The sequence below is a fragment of the Salvelinus fontinalis genome, chromosome 39 (assembly GCF_029448725.1).
Source record: "Salvelinus fontinalis isolate EN_2023a chromosome 39, ASM2944872v1, whole genome shotgun sequence".
Classification (NCBI taxonomy): Eukaryota; Metazoa; Chordata; class Actinopteri; order Salmoniformes; family Salmonidae; genus Salvelinus; species Salvelinus fontinalis.
The window spans coordinates 15,463,020-15,477,950 of record NC_074703.1 but is presented as its reverse complement, the minus strand read 5'-3'; the positions used below and the strand labels follow the sequence as shown (position 1 = coordinate 15,477,950).

The following is a 14,931-nucleotide window of genomic DNA, read 5'->3' as shown; positions in this document are numbered from 1 at the left end:
ATTGGTCAAGGAATGCCCCCCCTCACTTTAAACAGTGGCAGTGTCCCTCCTGCGTCATTGGGTGTCTCTTGCAGGCCACTGAGCGATGCCTGGCTGTCCCACTCTCTCTGAGCGGTGACAGTGGGGCAGCCAGGTATGCCACTTTCCCCACAGCTCTGCCAAAGGACTGTTTGCAAAGGATGAGACTCACCATCTCCTTTTTTTTGTCCTCCTCGTCCTATCCCCCTGGCTGCCATGCTACTCGTCCCTGCTATTTTGGCAGGAACTCTGGCACCTGTCAGCTACACACAATTACAGCCATTAAGAGATTACCATTGTTGGGCTCCTGTAGCCAGTGGGCTGTGCCTCTGTAGGGGATGACGTGGAGGAGAGGGGAGCATCAGGAACCGGCTGTGAGTTCTCCTTAAGGGGCATGGTAGCAGATTTGTATACAAATCAACTGACCTAAATTGCTACTACCATAGTTGCCTATCGTATCAGTCACCTGCAGGTATGAGACTTCAGACGGTGCAGAACAACGGTCCAGCTGTTTGTATACAGTCTACAGTTAGCTACATTACTTTGGTTTCAGCATTTAGCAGACAGTCTCTTATCAAGAATGACTACAATGTATCTAAGGGATGGTAACAGAGGGGTGAGTGAACTCTTGACAGACAGACGGGCCTAGCGTCATCTTGTCACTCGGCCAGAGTGTGGTTGTGAGCAGCTGTGTGGGTTGCGCTCAGTGGAGTGCCGTCTGTCTGCCCTGCAGCAAAGTCAGAGGAGCCCAGCCAGCCAGCCAGTTAAAGGTGGATACGCACCTGGATACACTTCCAAGCAGCTGCCTGAACAGCTTTACATCCTACGACCGCCACACACATGTGGGATATGTCCCCATGAGGGAGAATTTTCCTTGTTTTACTATCCTTGCGGGGACTTTGAGGATATCAGGTATCCATGAGGATAGTAAAATACACACACACAGTCCCAGATAAGAGCAGCGAGGCACATGCAGAGTCTTCTCCAGCCCTGGCCATGTACGATGCTGTAAACGGCCCAAATTTGGACAAGGATTCCAGCCAGATAGAGCTGTGTCCGGTGTGTGTTTTCCCCCCTCGTCGCTTTTGAGGCTTCATAGCAGCTCGTAGAGAAAGTGGGAAACTTTACAGGCAGGTTTTAGAAAGGGGGGAACCCTCAAGGTCAGAAAGTTATCAAGAGATCAAGGTTATGGAACGCAAAGCAGGGAATTCAATTCCAGGTCCTTGGTCCGAAAAGGGATCCCAGAATGACACTTAACAGTAGTACTCTCATTCAGTCAAATGAGGGTGGGGGGGGGGCTTTCGGGCATTCCTGATTTGTGAAATCCACTTACTGTAATAACTGAGATCTGAAACTTGGCGTCAAAAGTGAAAGGTTGTTTCACAAATTTTGTCCAGCTTTAATCCCGTCGTGCCTGTGTACAATGTTTTGCCCAGCCTGGCCTTGTTTCTTTGTTGACAGTCACCTTGTTATCTGGCTGGCTTTGAAGCGGGTGACATTTTAACCCCTAGGTCGTCACTGAGGTCTCTAGATCTGGCCCAGCAGCCCCTAGTCCTCTGAACAGTCAACTTCTACGGCGATCTCACTCTCTCTCTCTGCTACAGATAGTTGGCCTTTGTCATCCCTTTTACTTCTCAGCCTCGGTAGGGAACGCCCCCAACATGTCATTTTATTGTATTGTTATGGTTTGTCTTGGGATGCAACCTAAAATTAGCAAATGAGTCTTTACAGCCATTTTGTAGTGTCATTGCTTCGGCCTAATGCTTTGCCTTCTCAGGTTTGTGCTCCTTGCCTCTATCAAGTCTTGGCATGCGTATTTGAAGGAAAAGAAGGCTTCTTTTAGAATTTGTGACTTGTGGGTTTCTTGTTCTTAATGCAAAGGATTAGCCTATTCCTGAGGACTAAATACTACTGAGTCGAGTATATAATGGCGAGTGTGTTTTGGGTAGCTCAATGGACTTTTCTGTCTAACCACATTTTGACTGGAGTGAAACATTGGTAATGTTGTCTAGAGCGGCACAAATCCATAGGTACAGCCTTTGAATGGGACAGCCTAAAAGAGGGAGTGAAAAGTCAAAATGTGCATATTTTTTGCATATGAGCTGTCAGAGAACACCCAATTACCCCCCCCCCCCCCCCCCCCCATCCCAACAGCAATAGTACACCTTGAGGTATTCCAAACACCTCGGCTATGTCCTGACATTTTGGCCATTGTTAACCCCGCCCACATACCTCAACAATTTCTGAAGAAGTGAGGTGCCCCTGTTAAAACGGGGCGTGAGGTAGCCCCTACTGACACCACCCACTCCCTGTCGGCGGGGTCAACCGGGGGGGGGTGTGGTGTGTGTGTGTGTGTGTGTGTGTGTACACACACCCCCGGTTGACCCCGCCGACAGGGAGTGGGTGGTGTCAGTAGGGGCTACCTCACGCCCCGTTTTCAACCCACACACACACACAGGTGCTGGTTCCTGACACTGAGGAAGGCATCACACACAAACATAAGCCTACCTGCATGTCCTGAAGGCTTGTGATTTTTCTCCTTTCGGGTGTCTTCCTCTGAAGTTTCTTAGTGTTAAATGTTGGACTTTTCTAACGTACTTTTTATTTCTCTCTCCCTCCCTTCAGGCGTGCATAGATGACAACGTGGACATGGTGACGTTCCTGGTGGAGCATGGGGCTGCCATCAACCAGCCCGACAATGAGGGCTGGATCCCCCTCCACGCCGCAGCCTCTTGTGGGTACATGGACATAGCAGAGTAAGTACAGCTGCTGGGCTGGAGGTGTCATGGCTGATGTGGCGAGGGTCCAGCTGGAGGCTTTTATGGACCTCTAGGGAATGGCTGGTCTCTAGGCCACCCTCCCACACACACACACACACACACACACACACACACACACACACACACACACACACACACACACACACACACACACACACACACACACACATTACTGCTTTGGAATAACCCCATTATGTACCAGCCCTTTCACAATGTTGCCTGACGACTCACCCTGAATTAAATTCTGCTGTTCTGATTGCTACATACATGATCGTCGTATACATTCATCGTGGAGAAGAAATGTCAGTTTGGCTGGCGCGACATGGATGGCTAGCCAGGCAATTCACCTCGAGCAAACCCATTTTTCTCAATGGAGGCAATGACTCACAGGCACATCAATAATCAATGGTCAGTTTTTTTTCTCCAATTTAACAAGTGTTTATTTTGTATCGCCAAGTGTTACAAGGCTATTCCCTGAGGTTAATGGCTGGTTGAACACGTAATTGTGCGAATTCCTTTTCATTTGGAGAATATCCATTACCCTCTCCAGACACATTTAGTTGTAAATCACTAGTCAGGTTAGGTCATCAATTAACGATTTTCTATTCAATCATCTTAGACTATGAAATGCAATGCCAATCAATTCAATCCTTATAGCTACTTCTTATGGAGTAGACAGCCTAAACTTGTCAGGGGTCACTGTTTTCAATGGTCTGTGTTTCTCCAAGGTGCATGATTACATGTTGATTGGGGCAACCGCCTGTCAGATGGCCCCAACAACCTCGCACAAGTTCCTTGTGATGTAATCAATATAGAGAAATCGGGGGTAACCTCCGGCATCAGTAATGAGTCCAGTTGCTTTCCAATCCTTTCTTTCATTGTCCTTTTGAGGTAAGAAGGCTGTTTAAAGGGATCAGAAACCGGGCCGGCAAGTAGGGAGATATTATCAATAGATATTTTCAACAGGCTCAGAGCTGAAGGAGCTCACTTGCACTCATTGTGCAGTGACCTGTTTTACTTATCTGTATTATATTACAGGAGCCTGGCATGAGCGTTGTTATCCCACAATCGCACCCTGTGCAGTCTTGCTGCCCAAGTTAGAGTAGAATTATCATACTACGCTACCAACGTTATTGATTGACAAATTGTGCCTTTTTATGGTGTTTCATCAGCTGCAATTGGTTGTTGTAATTCCAAGAGCCACCTTGTACATATTACCGGAAAGTTTTATCCTTCAGACTTCCATCTCACCCCTAAGGCAAATTATTTATTCAAAATAAGTAAAACAGCTGTTGAATGTTTAGTTTAATCATTTTCATACAGTGGGGAGCCTACCTTATTGCCTCATTTTCTCCATATCAGGGCTGGGCTGTTGAAGACAAGGGCTCTTTACTTTCACACAATGCAATGAGGAATGAAGGAGAAATGTGAAGGGCCTTGTCTGATATGGATGACTAATGGAGTGCTCTGGTCTTGGGCGACTCTGGGACCTGATGTGGGTGGTAGGAGCACATAGCAGCGCCATTTTGGCCCACAACACTGTCCCCGTCATTCCCATAATGAGGCCTACAGAGCCGGAAAGGCAATGGCAGCCTTTTGTGCCAAGCCCGTTGGAGTCAAACCCACAACCATCCGATGGCAGTAGTTCTGAGCGATTAACCAACACTTCTGTTTTTTTTTTGTTTTTTTAACAACTCATTGAATTCCATTTAGTTTTTCTGTGAGCTCAATGCACAGTTTGTCTCAATCGGATCAAGCCCGAACTGTGATGTAGTAGGGAGTTGCCGTTTCCAACAGGCCAATATTATACATAGTTTAGTGCAGAAAACATGGTAATGACTATAATCCATTGCGAGACTACTTGTCCAGTCTATAGTACAGACCGTCTGTGGGGCAGACCGAGAGAAGAGACGAGAACACTGATCGAGAGGGTTAGAGAGCAGTTGCTTTGTGGTATCTCTACCTGAAAATACATGATCTATGTGATAGTTGGTATTCAGGAGTCATAAAAGTAGGCTTTATTTACTTTGACTGTCTATTATTTTTTTAGTTTTCCAGACAGCATAGGCAGCAGCTCTATAGAGATGAGGACTTGGAATGAAATTAGTCATCAAATGAAACAAATGTAATATAGAGAACTGAAATACTTTATTAAAGTAATGTACAATTATTTTATACATAATAAGCAGTTGGGCTGGGTGGTATACGGTATTGATGCATAGACCGATTTGGATTTTTACTTCACCCTCTATAACAGTATTTCAATGTTTGGTTTGTTGAATGTGAGGGACAACACCAGCGTGTCCGTAATGTCCATTTTTATAGTTCGCTCCATTTGCAAGTCGTCTCTCCCGCTCCTGCATTCCGCTTCCCACACCAAGCCCTGCCCCCTGTCACTCAAGGAGAGCAGTTGTTGGTGTTGCTTGGCCGTGTAGTCATGAGCACTTCACTTGCTGTTTACTCTGGAGCTAATGCTAACTGCTGGCTAGCTAAATGTAATCGGAGTTGGAGCAAACCTAATGGCTAATTACAGCCTGAAACCAGTGCTGGTGTAGGCATAGATCTGCATGTTTGTGTAATGGTATCTACTAAATCAGAGGAAAAGGAAGTATGAATATGTTAGCTAGCTAGCTACGTAAAGGGAAACATAACTTCGTATAGGGATCCCTGGGAAACACTGACCAACACTTTGGTTCCTTTCCTTACACACGGCTTATCACGGCTTATTATTCCCTGGCTTATTAATTTATGTCAAACAACTATGCATTCAAAGTGCTGCCCACTATATCCCAACTAGTGAATTACAATCATTATATTTCCATGATTCCAACAGTACACCAATAACCTATGCCTAGATATCTCGTAATTTTTATTTATTTATACATGCATGCATACATACTAGAGGTCGACCGATTATGATTTTTTTCAGTGTCGATACAGATTTTTATTGGAGGACCAAAAACAATTACAACAATACTGAATGAACAATGAACACTTATTTTAACTTAATATAATACATCAAGAAAATCTATTTAGCCTCAAATAAATAATGAAACATGTTCAATTTGGTTTAAATAATGCAAAAACAGTGTTGAAGAAAGTAAAAGTGCAATGTGTGTAATTTCAAAAAGCTAACGTTTAAGTTCCTTGCTTTGAACATATGAAAGCTGGTGGTTCCTTAACATGAGTCTTCAATATTCCCGGGTAAGAAGTTTTAGGTTGTAGTTATTATAGGACTATTTCTCTCTCTACCATTTTATTTCATATACCTTTGACTATTGGATGTTCTAATAGGTACTTTAGTATTGCCAGCCTAATCTCGGGAGATGATGGGCTTGAAGTCATTAACAGCGCAATGCTTGAAGCACAGCGAAGAGCTGCTGGCAAATGCAGGAAAGTGCTGTTTGAATGAATGCTTACGAGCCTGTTGCTGCCTATCACCGCTCAGTCAGACTGCTCTATCAAATCCTAGACTTAATTATAATATAACACACAGAAATACGAGCCGTAGCTCATTAATATGGTCAAATCCGGAAACAATCATTTCGAAAACAAAACGTTTATTCTTTCAGTGAAATATATACGTATTTTATTTCACGAGTGGCATCCATAAGTCAAAATTATTGCTGTTACATTGCACAACCTTCAATGTTATGTCATAATTACGTAAAATTCTGGCAAATTAGTTCGCAAACGAGCCAGGCGGCCCAAATTGTTGCATATACCCTGACTCTACGTGCAATGAACGCAAGAGAAGTGACACAATTTCCCTAGTTAATATTGCCTGCTAACATGAATTTCTTAACTAAATATGTAGGTTTAAAAATATATACTTCTGTGTATTGATTTTAAGAAAGGCATTGATGTTTATGGTTTGGTACATTTGTGCAACGATTGTGCTTTTTTCGCAAATGCGCTTTTGTTAAATCATCCCCCGTTTGGCGAAGTTGGCTGTGTTTGTTAGGAAGAAATGGTCTTCACACAGTTTGCACCGAGCCAGGTGGCCCAAACTGCTGCATATACCCCGACTCTGCTTGCACAGAACGCAAGAGAAATGACACAATTTCCCTAGTTAAAAGAAATGCATGTTAGCAGGCAATATTAACTAAATATGCAGGTTTAAAAATGTATACTTGTGTATTGATTTTAAGAAAGGTGCTGATGTTTATGGTTAGGTACACATTTGTGCAACGACAGTGCGAATGCGCTTGTTAAATCACCCGTTTGGCGAAGTAGGCTGTGATTCAATGATGATAAATTAACAGGCAACGCAGGACAAGCTAGATGTGTTGATATTACTAAACTACAGTGTTGATATTACTAGTTTAACTAGTGATTATGTTAAGATTGATCGTTTTTTCAATAAGATACGTTTAATGCTAGCTAGCAACTTACCTTGGCTCCTTGCGGCACTCACGTAACGGGTAGTCAGCATGCCATGCAGTCTCCTCGTGGAGTGCAATGTAATCGGCCATAATCGCTGTCCAAAAATGCTAATTACGATTGTTATGAAAACTTGAAATCGGCCCTAATTAATCGGTCGGCCTCGAATACATACATACATACATACATACATACACATACACATACACATACACACACACACACACACACACACACACACACACACACATATACACACATATACACACATATACACACATATACACACATATACACACATATACACACATATACACACATATACACACATATACACACATATACACACATATACACACACACACACACACACACACACATATACACACACACACACACACACACACATATACACACACACACACACACACACATATACACACACACACACACACACATATACATACATACATACATACATACATACATACATACATACATACATACATACACACAGTTGAAGTCGGAAGTTTACATACACCTTAACAAAACCAATTTAAACTCACTTTTTCCCAATTCCTGACATTTAATCCTAGTAAATATTCCATGTTTTACACAGAACCCAAGCTGGCTGCGCGCGTGTGCCATCGTGCATAAATGTAAGGTTAAAATATCAAAAACTCTGAACCAATTACATTAATTTGGGGACAGGTCGAAAAGCATTAAACATGTATGGGAATTTAGCTATCTAATTTGTCCTATTTAGCTAGCTTGCTGTTGCTAGCTAATTTGTCCTGGGATATAAACATTGAGTTATTTTATCTGAAATGCACAAGGCCCTCCACTCCGACATTTAATCCACACACACAACTGTCAACCGAATCGTTTCTTGGCATCTCTCCTCCTTCCAGGCCTTTTCATCTTTGAACTTATATGGTGATTGGCATCCAAACTTTCATAGTATTACCACGACCGGCAACAAAGTTCGTCTTTCAATCACCCTGCTTCTATAAACCAATGAGGAGCTGGGAGAGGCAGGACTTACAGAGCGATCTGCATCAGAAATAGAAATGAATTATATTTTAGCCCTTGGCAACGCAGACGCTCGCGAGCGGTGTGGGTGCATTAATTGAACAACATAGGTTCCTACATTCATTTTGCAATGCGAGCTGTTAATTCAGAGTATTAGGACAGTTAGGATCACCAATTTATTTAAAAAATGTGAAATGTCAGAATAATAGTGATTTTATTTATTTCAAAATACTCCCAGTGGGTTAGAAGTTTACATACACCAAATCAGAATTTGGTAGCATTGCCTTTAAATTGTTTAACCTGGGTCAAACAATTTGGGTAGCCTTCCACAAGCTTCCCACAATAAGTTGGGTGAGTTTTGGCCCATTCCTCCTGACAGAGCTGGTGTAACTGAGTCAGGTTAGAAGGTCTCCTTGCTCGCACACGCTATTTCAGTTCTGCCAACAAATGTTCTATAGGATTGAGGTCAGGGCTTTGTGATGGCCACTCCAATACCTTCACTTTGTTGTCCTTAAGCCATTTTGTCACAACTTTGGAAGTATGCTTGGGGTCATTGTCCATTTGGAAGACCCATTTGCAACCAAGCTTTAACTTCCTGACTGATGTCTTGAGATGTTGCTTCAATATATCCACATTTTCCCTGCCTCATGATGCCATCTATGTTGTGAAGTGCACCAGTCCCTCTTGCAACAAAGCACCCCCACAACATGATGCTGCCACCCCCGTGCTTCACGGTTGGTATGGTGTTCTTCGGCTTGCAAGCGTCCCCCTTTTTCCTCCAAACATAACGACGGTCATCATGGCCAAACAGTTCTTTTTTGTTTCATCAGACTGGAGGACATATTTTGGTGCGAAAAGTGCAAATCAATCCCAGAACAGCAGCAAAGGACCTTATGAAGATGCTGGAGGAAACAGTAAAACGAGTCCTATATCGACATAATCTAAAAGGCCGCTCAGCAAGGAAGAAGCTACTGCACCAAAACCGCCATAAAAAAGCCAGACTACGGTTTGCAACTGCACATGGGGACAAAGATCGTACTCCAAAAAGTTGGACATTCCTCCAAAAAGTACGATCTTTGTCCCCATGTGCAGTTGCAAACCGTAGTCTTCTTCCTTGCTGAGCGGCCTTTTAGATTATGTCGATATAGGACTCGTTTTACTGTTTCCTCCAGCATCTTCACAAGGTCCTTTGCTGCTGTTCTGGGATTGATTTGCACTTTTCGCACAAATATGTTCATCTCTAGGAGACAGAACGCGTCTCCTTCCTGAGCGGTATGACGGCTGTGTGGTCCCATGGTGTTTATACTTGCATACTATTGTTTGTACAGATGAACGTGGTACCTTCAGGCGTTTGGAAATTGCTCCCAAGGATCAACCAGACTTGTGGAGGTCTACAATTTCTTTTCTAAAGGTCTTGGCTGATTTCTTTTGCTTGACATCATGGGAAAATCAGAGGCACTGAGTTTGAAGGTAGGCCTTGAAATACATCCACAGGTACACTTCCAATTGACTCAAATGATGTCAATTAGCCTATCAGAAGCTTCTAAAGCCATGACATAATTTTTGGGTATTTTCCAAGCTTTTTAAAGGCACTGTCAACTTAGTGTTTAAACTTCTGACCCACTGGAATTGTGATACAGTGAAATAATCTGTCAACAATTGTTGGAAAAATGACTTGTCATGCACAAAGTAGATGTCCTAACTTTCTTGCCAAAACTATAGTTTGTTAACAAGAAATTTGTGGAGTGGTTGAAAAACGAGTTTTAATGACTCCAACCTAAGTGTATGTGATCTTCCGACTACAACTATACATACAGTACATGTCAAATGTTTGGACACCTACTCATTCAAAGGTGTTCTGTATTGTGAAAATTTCCCCCCAAAAATTGTGAAGACATCAACACTTAAATATCACATATGAAATCTTGTCGTAGCCAAAAGTGTTAAACAATCTATTTTTTTTAGATTCTTCAAAGTAGCCACCCTTTGCCTTGAATGCTTTGCACACTCAACCAGCTTCTCCTGGAATACTTTCGCAACAGTCTTGAAGGAGTTCCCACATATACTGCTCACTTGTTGGCTGCTTTCCTTCACTCTGCGGTCCACCTCATCCCAAACCATCTCAATTGGGTTCAGGTCAGCTTATTGTTGAGGCCAGGACATCTAATGCAGCACTCATCACGCTCCTTCTTGGTAAAATAGCCCGTACGCATCCTGGAGGTATGTTGGGTCATTGTCCTGTTGAAAAACAAAACAAATGATAGTCCCACTATGCGCTAACCAGATGGGATGGCATATTGCTGCAAAATGCTGTGGTAGCCATGCTGGTTAGATGTGTGTTTAAATTAACCACAGTGTCACCAGCAAAGCACCATTACACCACGCCCTCCATGCTTCACGGTGGGAACTACACATGCGCTTATCAGCCGTTCATCTACTCTGCCTCTCACAATGACATGGCGGTTGGAACCAAAAATCTCAAATTTGGACTCCAGACCAAAGGACAGATTACCTCCGGTCTAATGTCCATTGCTCATGTTTCTTGGCCCAAGCAAGTATTTTCTTCTCATTGGTGTCCTTTAGTAGGGGTTTCTTTGCAGCAATTCAACTATGAAGGCCTGAGTCACGCAGTCTCCTCTGAACAGTTGATGTTGTCTGTTTTACTTGAACGTTGTGAAGCTTTTTATTTGGGCTGCAATTTCTGAGGCTAATAACTCTAGTGAACTTATTCTCTTCAGCAGAGGTTACTCTGGGTCTTCCTTTCCTGTGAACCGCGCGATTTGGAGGTGCGATTGTCTACTGTTTTGCTGCCGTTACGGATGAAAACTATCTCCGTCTCGAAGTTTGTTTGATACATGTGACCATATCATCTTAATGTATGTTTTTTCAATATAGTTTAATCAGATTATTTGAATTTTTTCGGGAGTTTTGCCGTGTTCCGTTCTGTGACTTTTTTTTACTTTGGCCAGTCGACCAGTACATATGCTAAATGAAGAGGGGAAGTTGCCATTGTGAATGGATTGAACGACTCATCAGGACTAAGGACACCTTGATCAACATTCTGATGAAAGATCAGCAATAGTAAGACCCAATTTACGATGTTATTTCATATATCTGTCGTGCATGTGAACTGGTCGTGGGCGCCCAGCTGGTTCTGGCTGGCGTGGCTATGCTAATTTAGCGCTACATTTTGTTTTCGCTATAAAACATTTAAGAAATCAGAAATATTGTTTGGATTCACCAGATGTTGGGCTTTCAATATCTGTACGCTGTGTATTTTTCTGAAATGTTTTAAGATAAGTAATTAGTTATATGACGTTGGTCTCTGTAATTGTTCTGGCTGCGTCGTCACTATTTCAGATTGCAGCTGCAATGTAGAACTGTGATTTATACCTGAAAAATGCACATTTTTCAAAAAAAAACTATCCTATACCATAAATATGTTATCAGACTGTCATCTGATTAGGTTTTTTCTTGGTTAGTGGCTATCAATATCTTAGTTTAGCCGAATTGGTGATAGCACCCGATGGAGTAAGAAACTGATGGAGTTAGAAAAGTGATGTCTTTTGCTAACGTGGTTAGCTAATAGATTTACATATTTTGTCTTCCCTGTAAAACATTTTAAAAATCTGAAATGGTGGCTTTATTCACAGGATCTGTATCTTTCATTAGGTGTCTTGGACTTGTCATTTAATGATATTTAGATGCTACTATTTAATTGTGACGCTATGCTAGCGATGCTAATCAGTGTGGGGGGGGGTGCTCCCGGACCCGGGGTAGGTGCTCGTTAGAGGTTAACCCTTTTTTTGGTTACTACATTATTGCATATGTTATTTCATAGTTTTGAGTTCTTCACTATTATTTTACAATGTAAAAATAAAGAACCCCTGGAAATGAGTAGGTGTACCAGTCAAAAGTTTGGACATCTCATTATATGCTGTTTTTACCATATCTCCCATCCCTAATAAGCAGTATTGTGCAGTCACCACCATCTTGCGACCTTTTGTTAATAGTTTTATTCTGTGTTACAGCATTCAACCCACAAAAAAAATCTTTCTAAATCAAAAGCCATAATTTATTTTTATCAAACCCAACCGATCTCAAAAAGCACATTGCGCGGCAGTAGATGGCAGGGTGAACTCCTAACCACAAGGCCCAACCACACCTTGTAAAACCCAGCTAAAATGGGGCGAAAGTGAATTCAAAGACAATGTGGAACTCTAAAATGTAACGGCGGTCGCTGAATCTCCATTACGAGGGAAGTTACCGGAATGTGCCGGTTTCAAGTGGTGTGTTCTAATGAGAAGGGTCTGCGTCTCTCCACGGCTCTAATTGGTAGCAGCAGGAGTCAAGATCTCCTGCTGTTCCAAGAGCCTCTTGAATCAGCCAGCGCAGGGCGAGAAATCCGCGAGGAAAAGATAATTGGAGCGTGATTGACCACAAAAGGGTGAATCACTGGGCTAATTATGCAGTGAATATGTGTGAACTAGTTGTCTGATTAGAGGCAGGGTACTAGAATGACAGCATGAACCCCCTCAGGTGGTTAAGTCAGTGGAGGGATACAACAGTAAACCCCTCAGGTGAATATGGTGTAATGACAGACTGCAATTTGGGTTGTGTCTTGATATGGGTGTTCCCTGATATCAGGAACCTGCCATTGGTCAGTTTCGGCCTTTATGCAACCGATGGTTTCTCGACACAGATTTGTTTACACAGCAGGTTAGGTGAATTAGCATGGCAGGTTAGGAGACTTAAGGTTAGGAAAAGGGTTAGGCTTAGCTACAATGCCACAGTTGTTAACCAAATAATGTTATTTGTCACATGCGCTGAATACAACCGTTGTGGACTTTACCGTGAAATGCTTACTTACAAGCCCTTAACCAACAATGCAGTTCAAGAAATAGTTACAGGGGTACTGTTACGGAGTCAGTGTGTGGGGTACAGGTTGAGGTAATATTTTACATGTGTGTAGGGGTAAAGTGACTGCATAGATGATAAACAGCGAGTAGCAGCAGTGTAAAAGCAAAGTGGGGGGGTGTCAATGTAAATTGTCCAGGTGGCAATTTGATACATTTCTCAGCAGTCTTGTGCCTTCAGGGTAGAAGCTGTTAAGGAGCTTTTTGGACCTAGACTCTGTTCTCTGGTACCACTTGCCGTGCGGTAGCAGAGAAGTCTATGACTTGGGTAACTGGAGTCTTTGACAAACATTTTTTTTGGGGCACTCCTCTGACATTGCCTAGTGTATATGTCCTGGATGACAGGAAGCTTGGTCCCAGTCATGTACGGGGCCATACGCACTACCCTCTGTAGTGCCTTACAGTCGGATGCCGAGCAGTTGCCATACCAGGCGGTGATGCAATCAGGATGATTTGGGGACCCATGCCAAATCTTTTCAGGCTCTTGATTGGGAAAAGGTGTTGTCGTGCCCTCTTCACGACTGTCTTGGTGTGTTTGTACTATGATCCTTTGTTGGGGATGTAGACACCAAGGAACTTGAAGCTTTCAACCTGCTCCACTACAGCCCCGTCAATGTGAACCACTGTTGTCCCCAACGAGGAAAATGGCAACAGACCAATGGCGAGCTTCAATAACTTTATATCAAGACACCCTATATCAGAAAACGCCCCTATTTGCACTCTAAAATTACACCATTCTTTCGCAGGTGGTTAGGTCAGTGGAGGAATACAGCATGAAACCCATAGGGTGGAGAGGTACAGTGTGAAACTCCTTGGGTGGTTAGGTCAGTGGAGGGATATGTGCTTAGCCTTTCCCAAGGTGTTTGATTTCTGCTACCAGTGGGTTGTGACCAGGGTTTCCATTAGCTGGTAAAAGCTGGCTTTCGGATTTTAAAATGCAGGTAAATAAATTAAATAGCCGATGAATAAAATTGGCGGCGGCCAATTGTCCTAGCGATGAAAATCCCATTGTGAAATAATGCATTTTTTGCCTATTCATTGATGGAAAATCTGTCAGACAGCGCAAGATCTTCTGCTACAGCATCTCAAACAGCAAATGAATAGGCAACAGAAGGCAGGCCTCATCAGCGTGTGGCACTTTGTAATGATCTGGAGGCAGAATGCAATTTGAGAACATATACTTCATTGTTTGAAACCTGAACCTTTTACTTCAAAGTAGCCTAGCCAAAATCGGACCATATCCGTAGAGGAAATTATTTTATGAACATCCTTTCCTTGTCCAGTAGCCAAAGGCACAGTCCTAGTCATATTAGCAACCCATGCTAGTTGTTGCATATTAAATCTCCCTTCTAAATGTCTAATATGTTTTCAGCTGTCACATTTAGGGCTGACCCCATTTAGTTGACTGTTCGATAGGCTGTTGGTTGACAGATTTATTTTAGTCAAGCAGTAGCTAATAATAATCACCATGGTGTACAAGACAACTGTCTGATTCATGCCTGTCTGAGGGGACTGATCCATTGAGGCCTTGGATGGCACAGTCCATCAGACTAAGACGTGCTACTGAAATTGTATATGGTTACAGCACGATACACACCGATGTTCTGTGGTGGTTGCTGCAGCAGGGAGGACTAGCCAGGCCCGGCACAATCAAATCCGACTCCCTCATCATTTGTATTTAATCAAGCTTAACACATCAGTCAAGATCAGTGCATATAGTTTATTTTAATTAAACACATAGGATGTCTATATGGAAAAATACACTTAACATTTCGACCTATCAATTGGTTGAAAGAACAGAC

The 14,931-nt window shown here is 42.8% G+C and overlaps 1 protein-coding gene across 11 annotated transcripts in view; it reads left to right on the top strand.

Moving 5' to 3' along the window:
- LOC129838802 (protein phosphatase 1 regulatory subunit 12A-like) overlaps positions 1-14,931 on the top strand; it is a 78,425-nt gene that overhangs the window by 22,688 nt on the left and 40,806 nt on the right. For all 11 annotated transcript variants that reach the window (XM_055905995.1, XM_055905997.1, XM_055905996.1 and 8 more), the window contains exon 2: positions 2,644-2,774. In XM_055905995.1, coding sequence (XP_055761970.1) covers positions 2,644-2,774 — 131 coding nt within the window. The remainder of the gene's footprint in view (positions 1-2,643; positions 2,775-14,931) is intronic.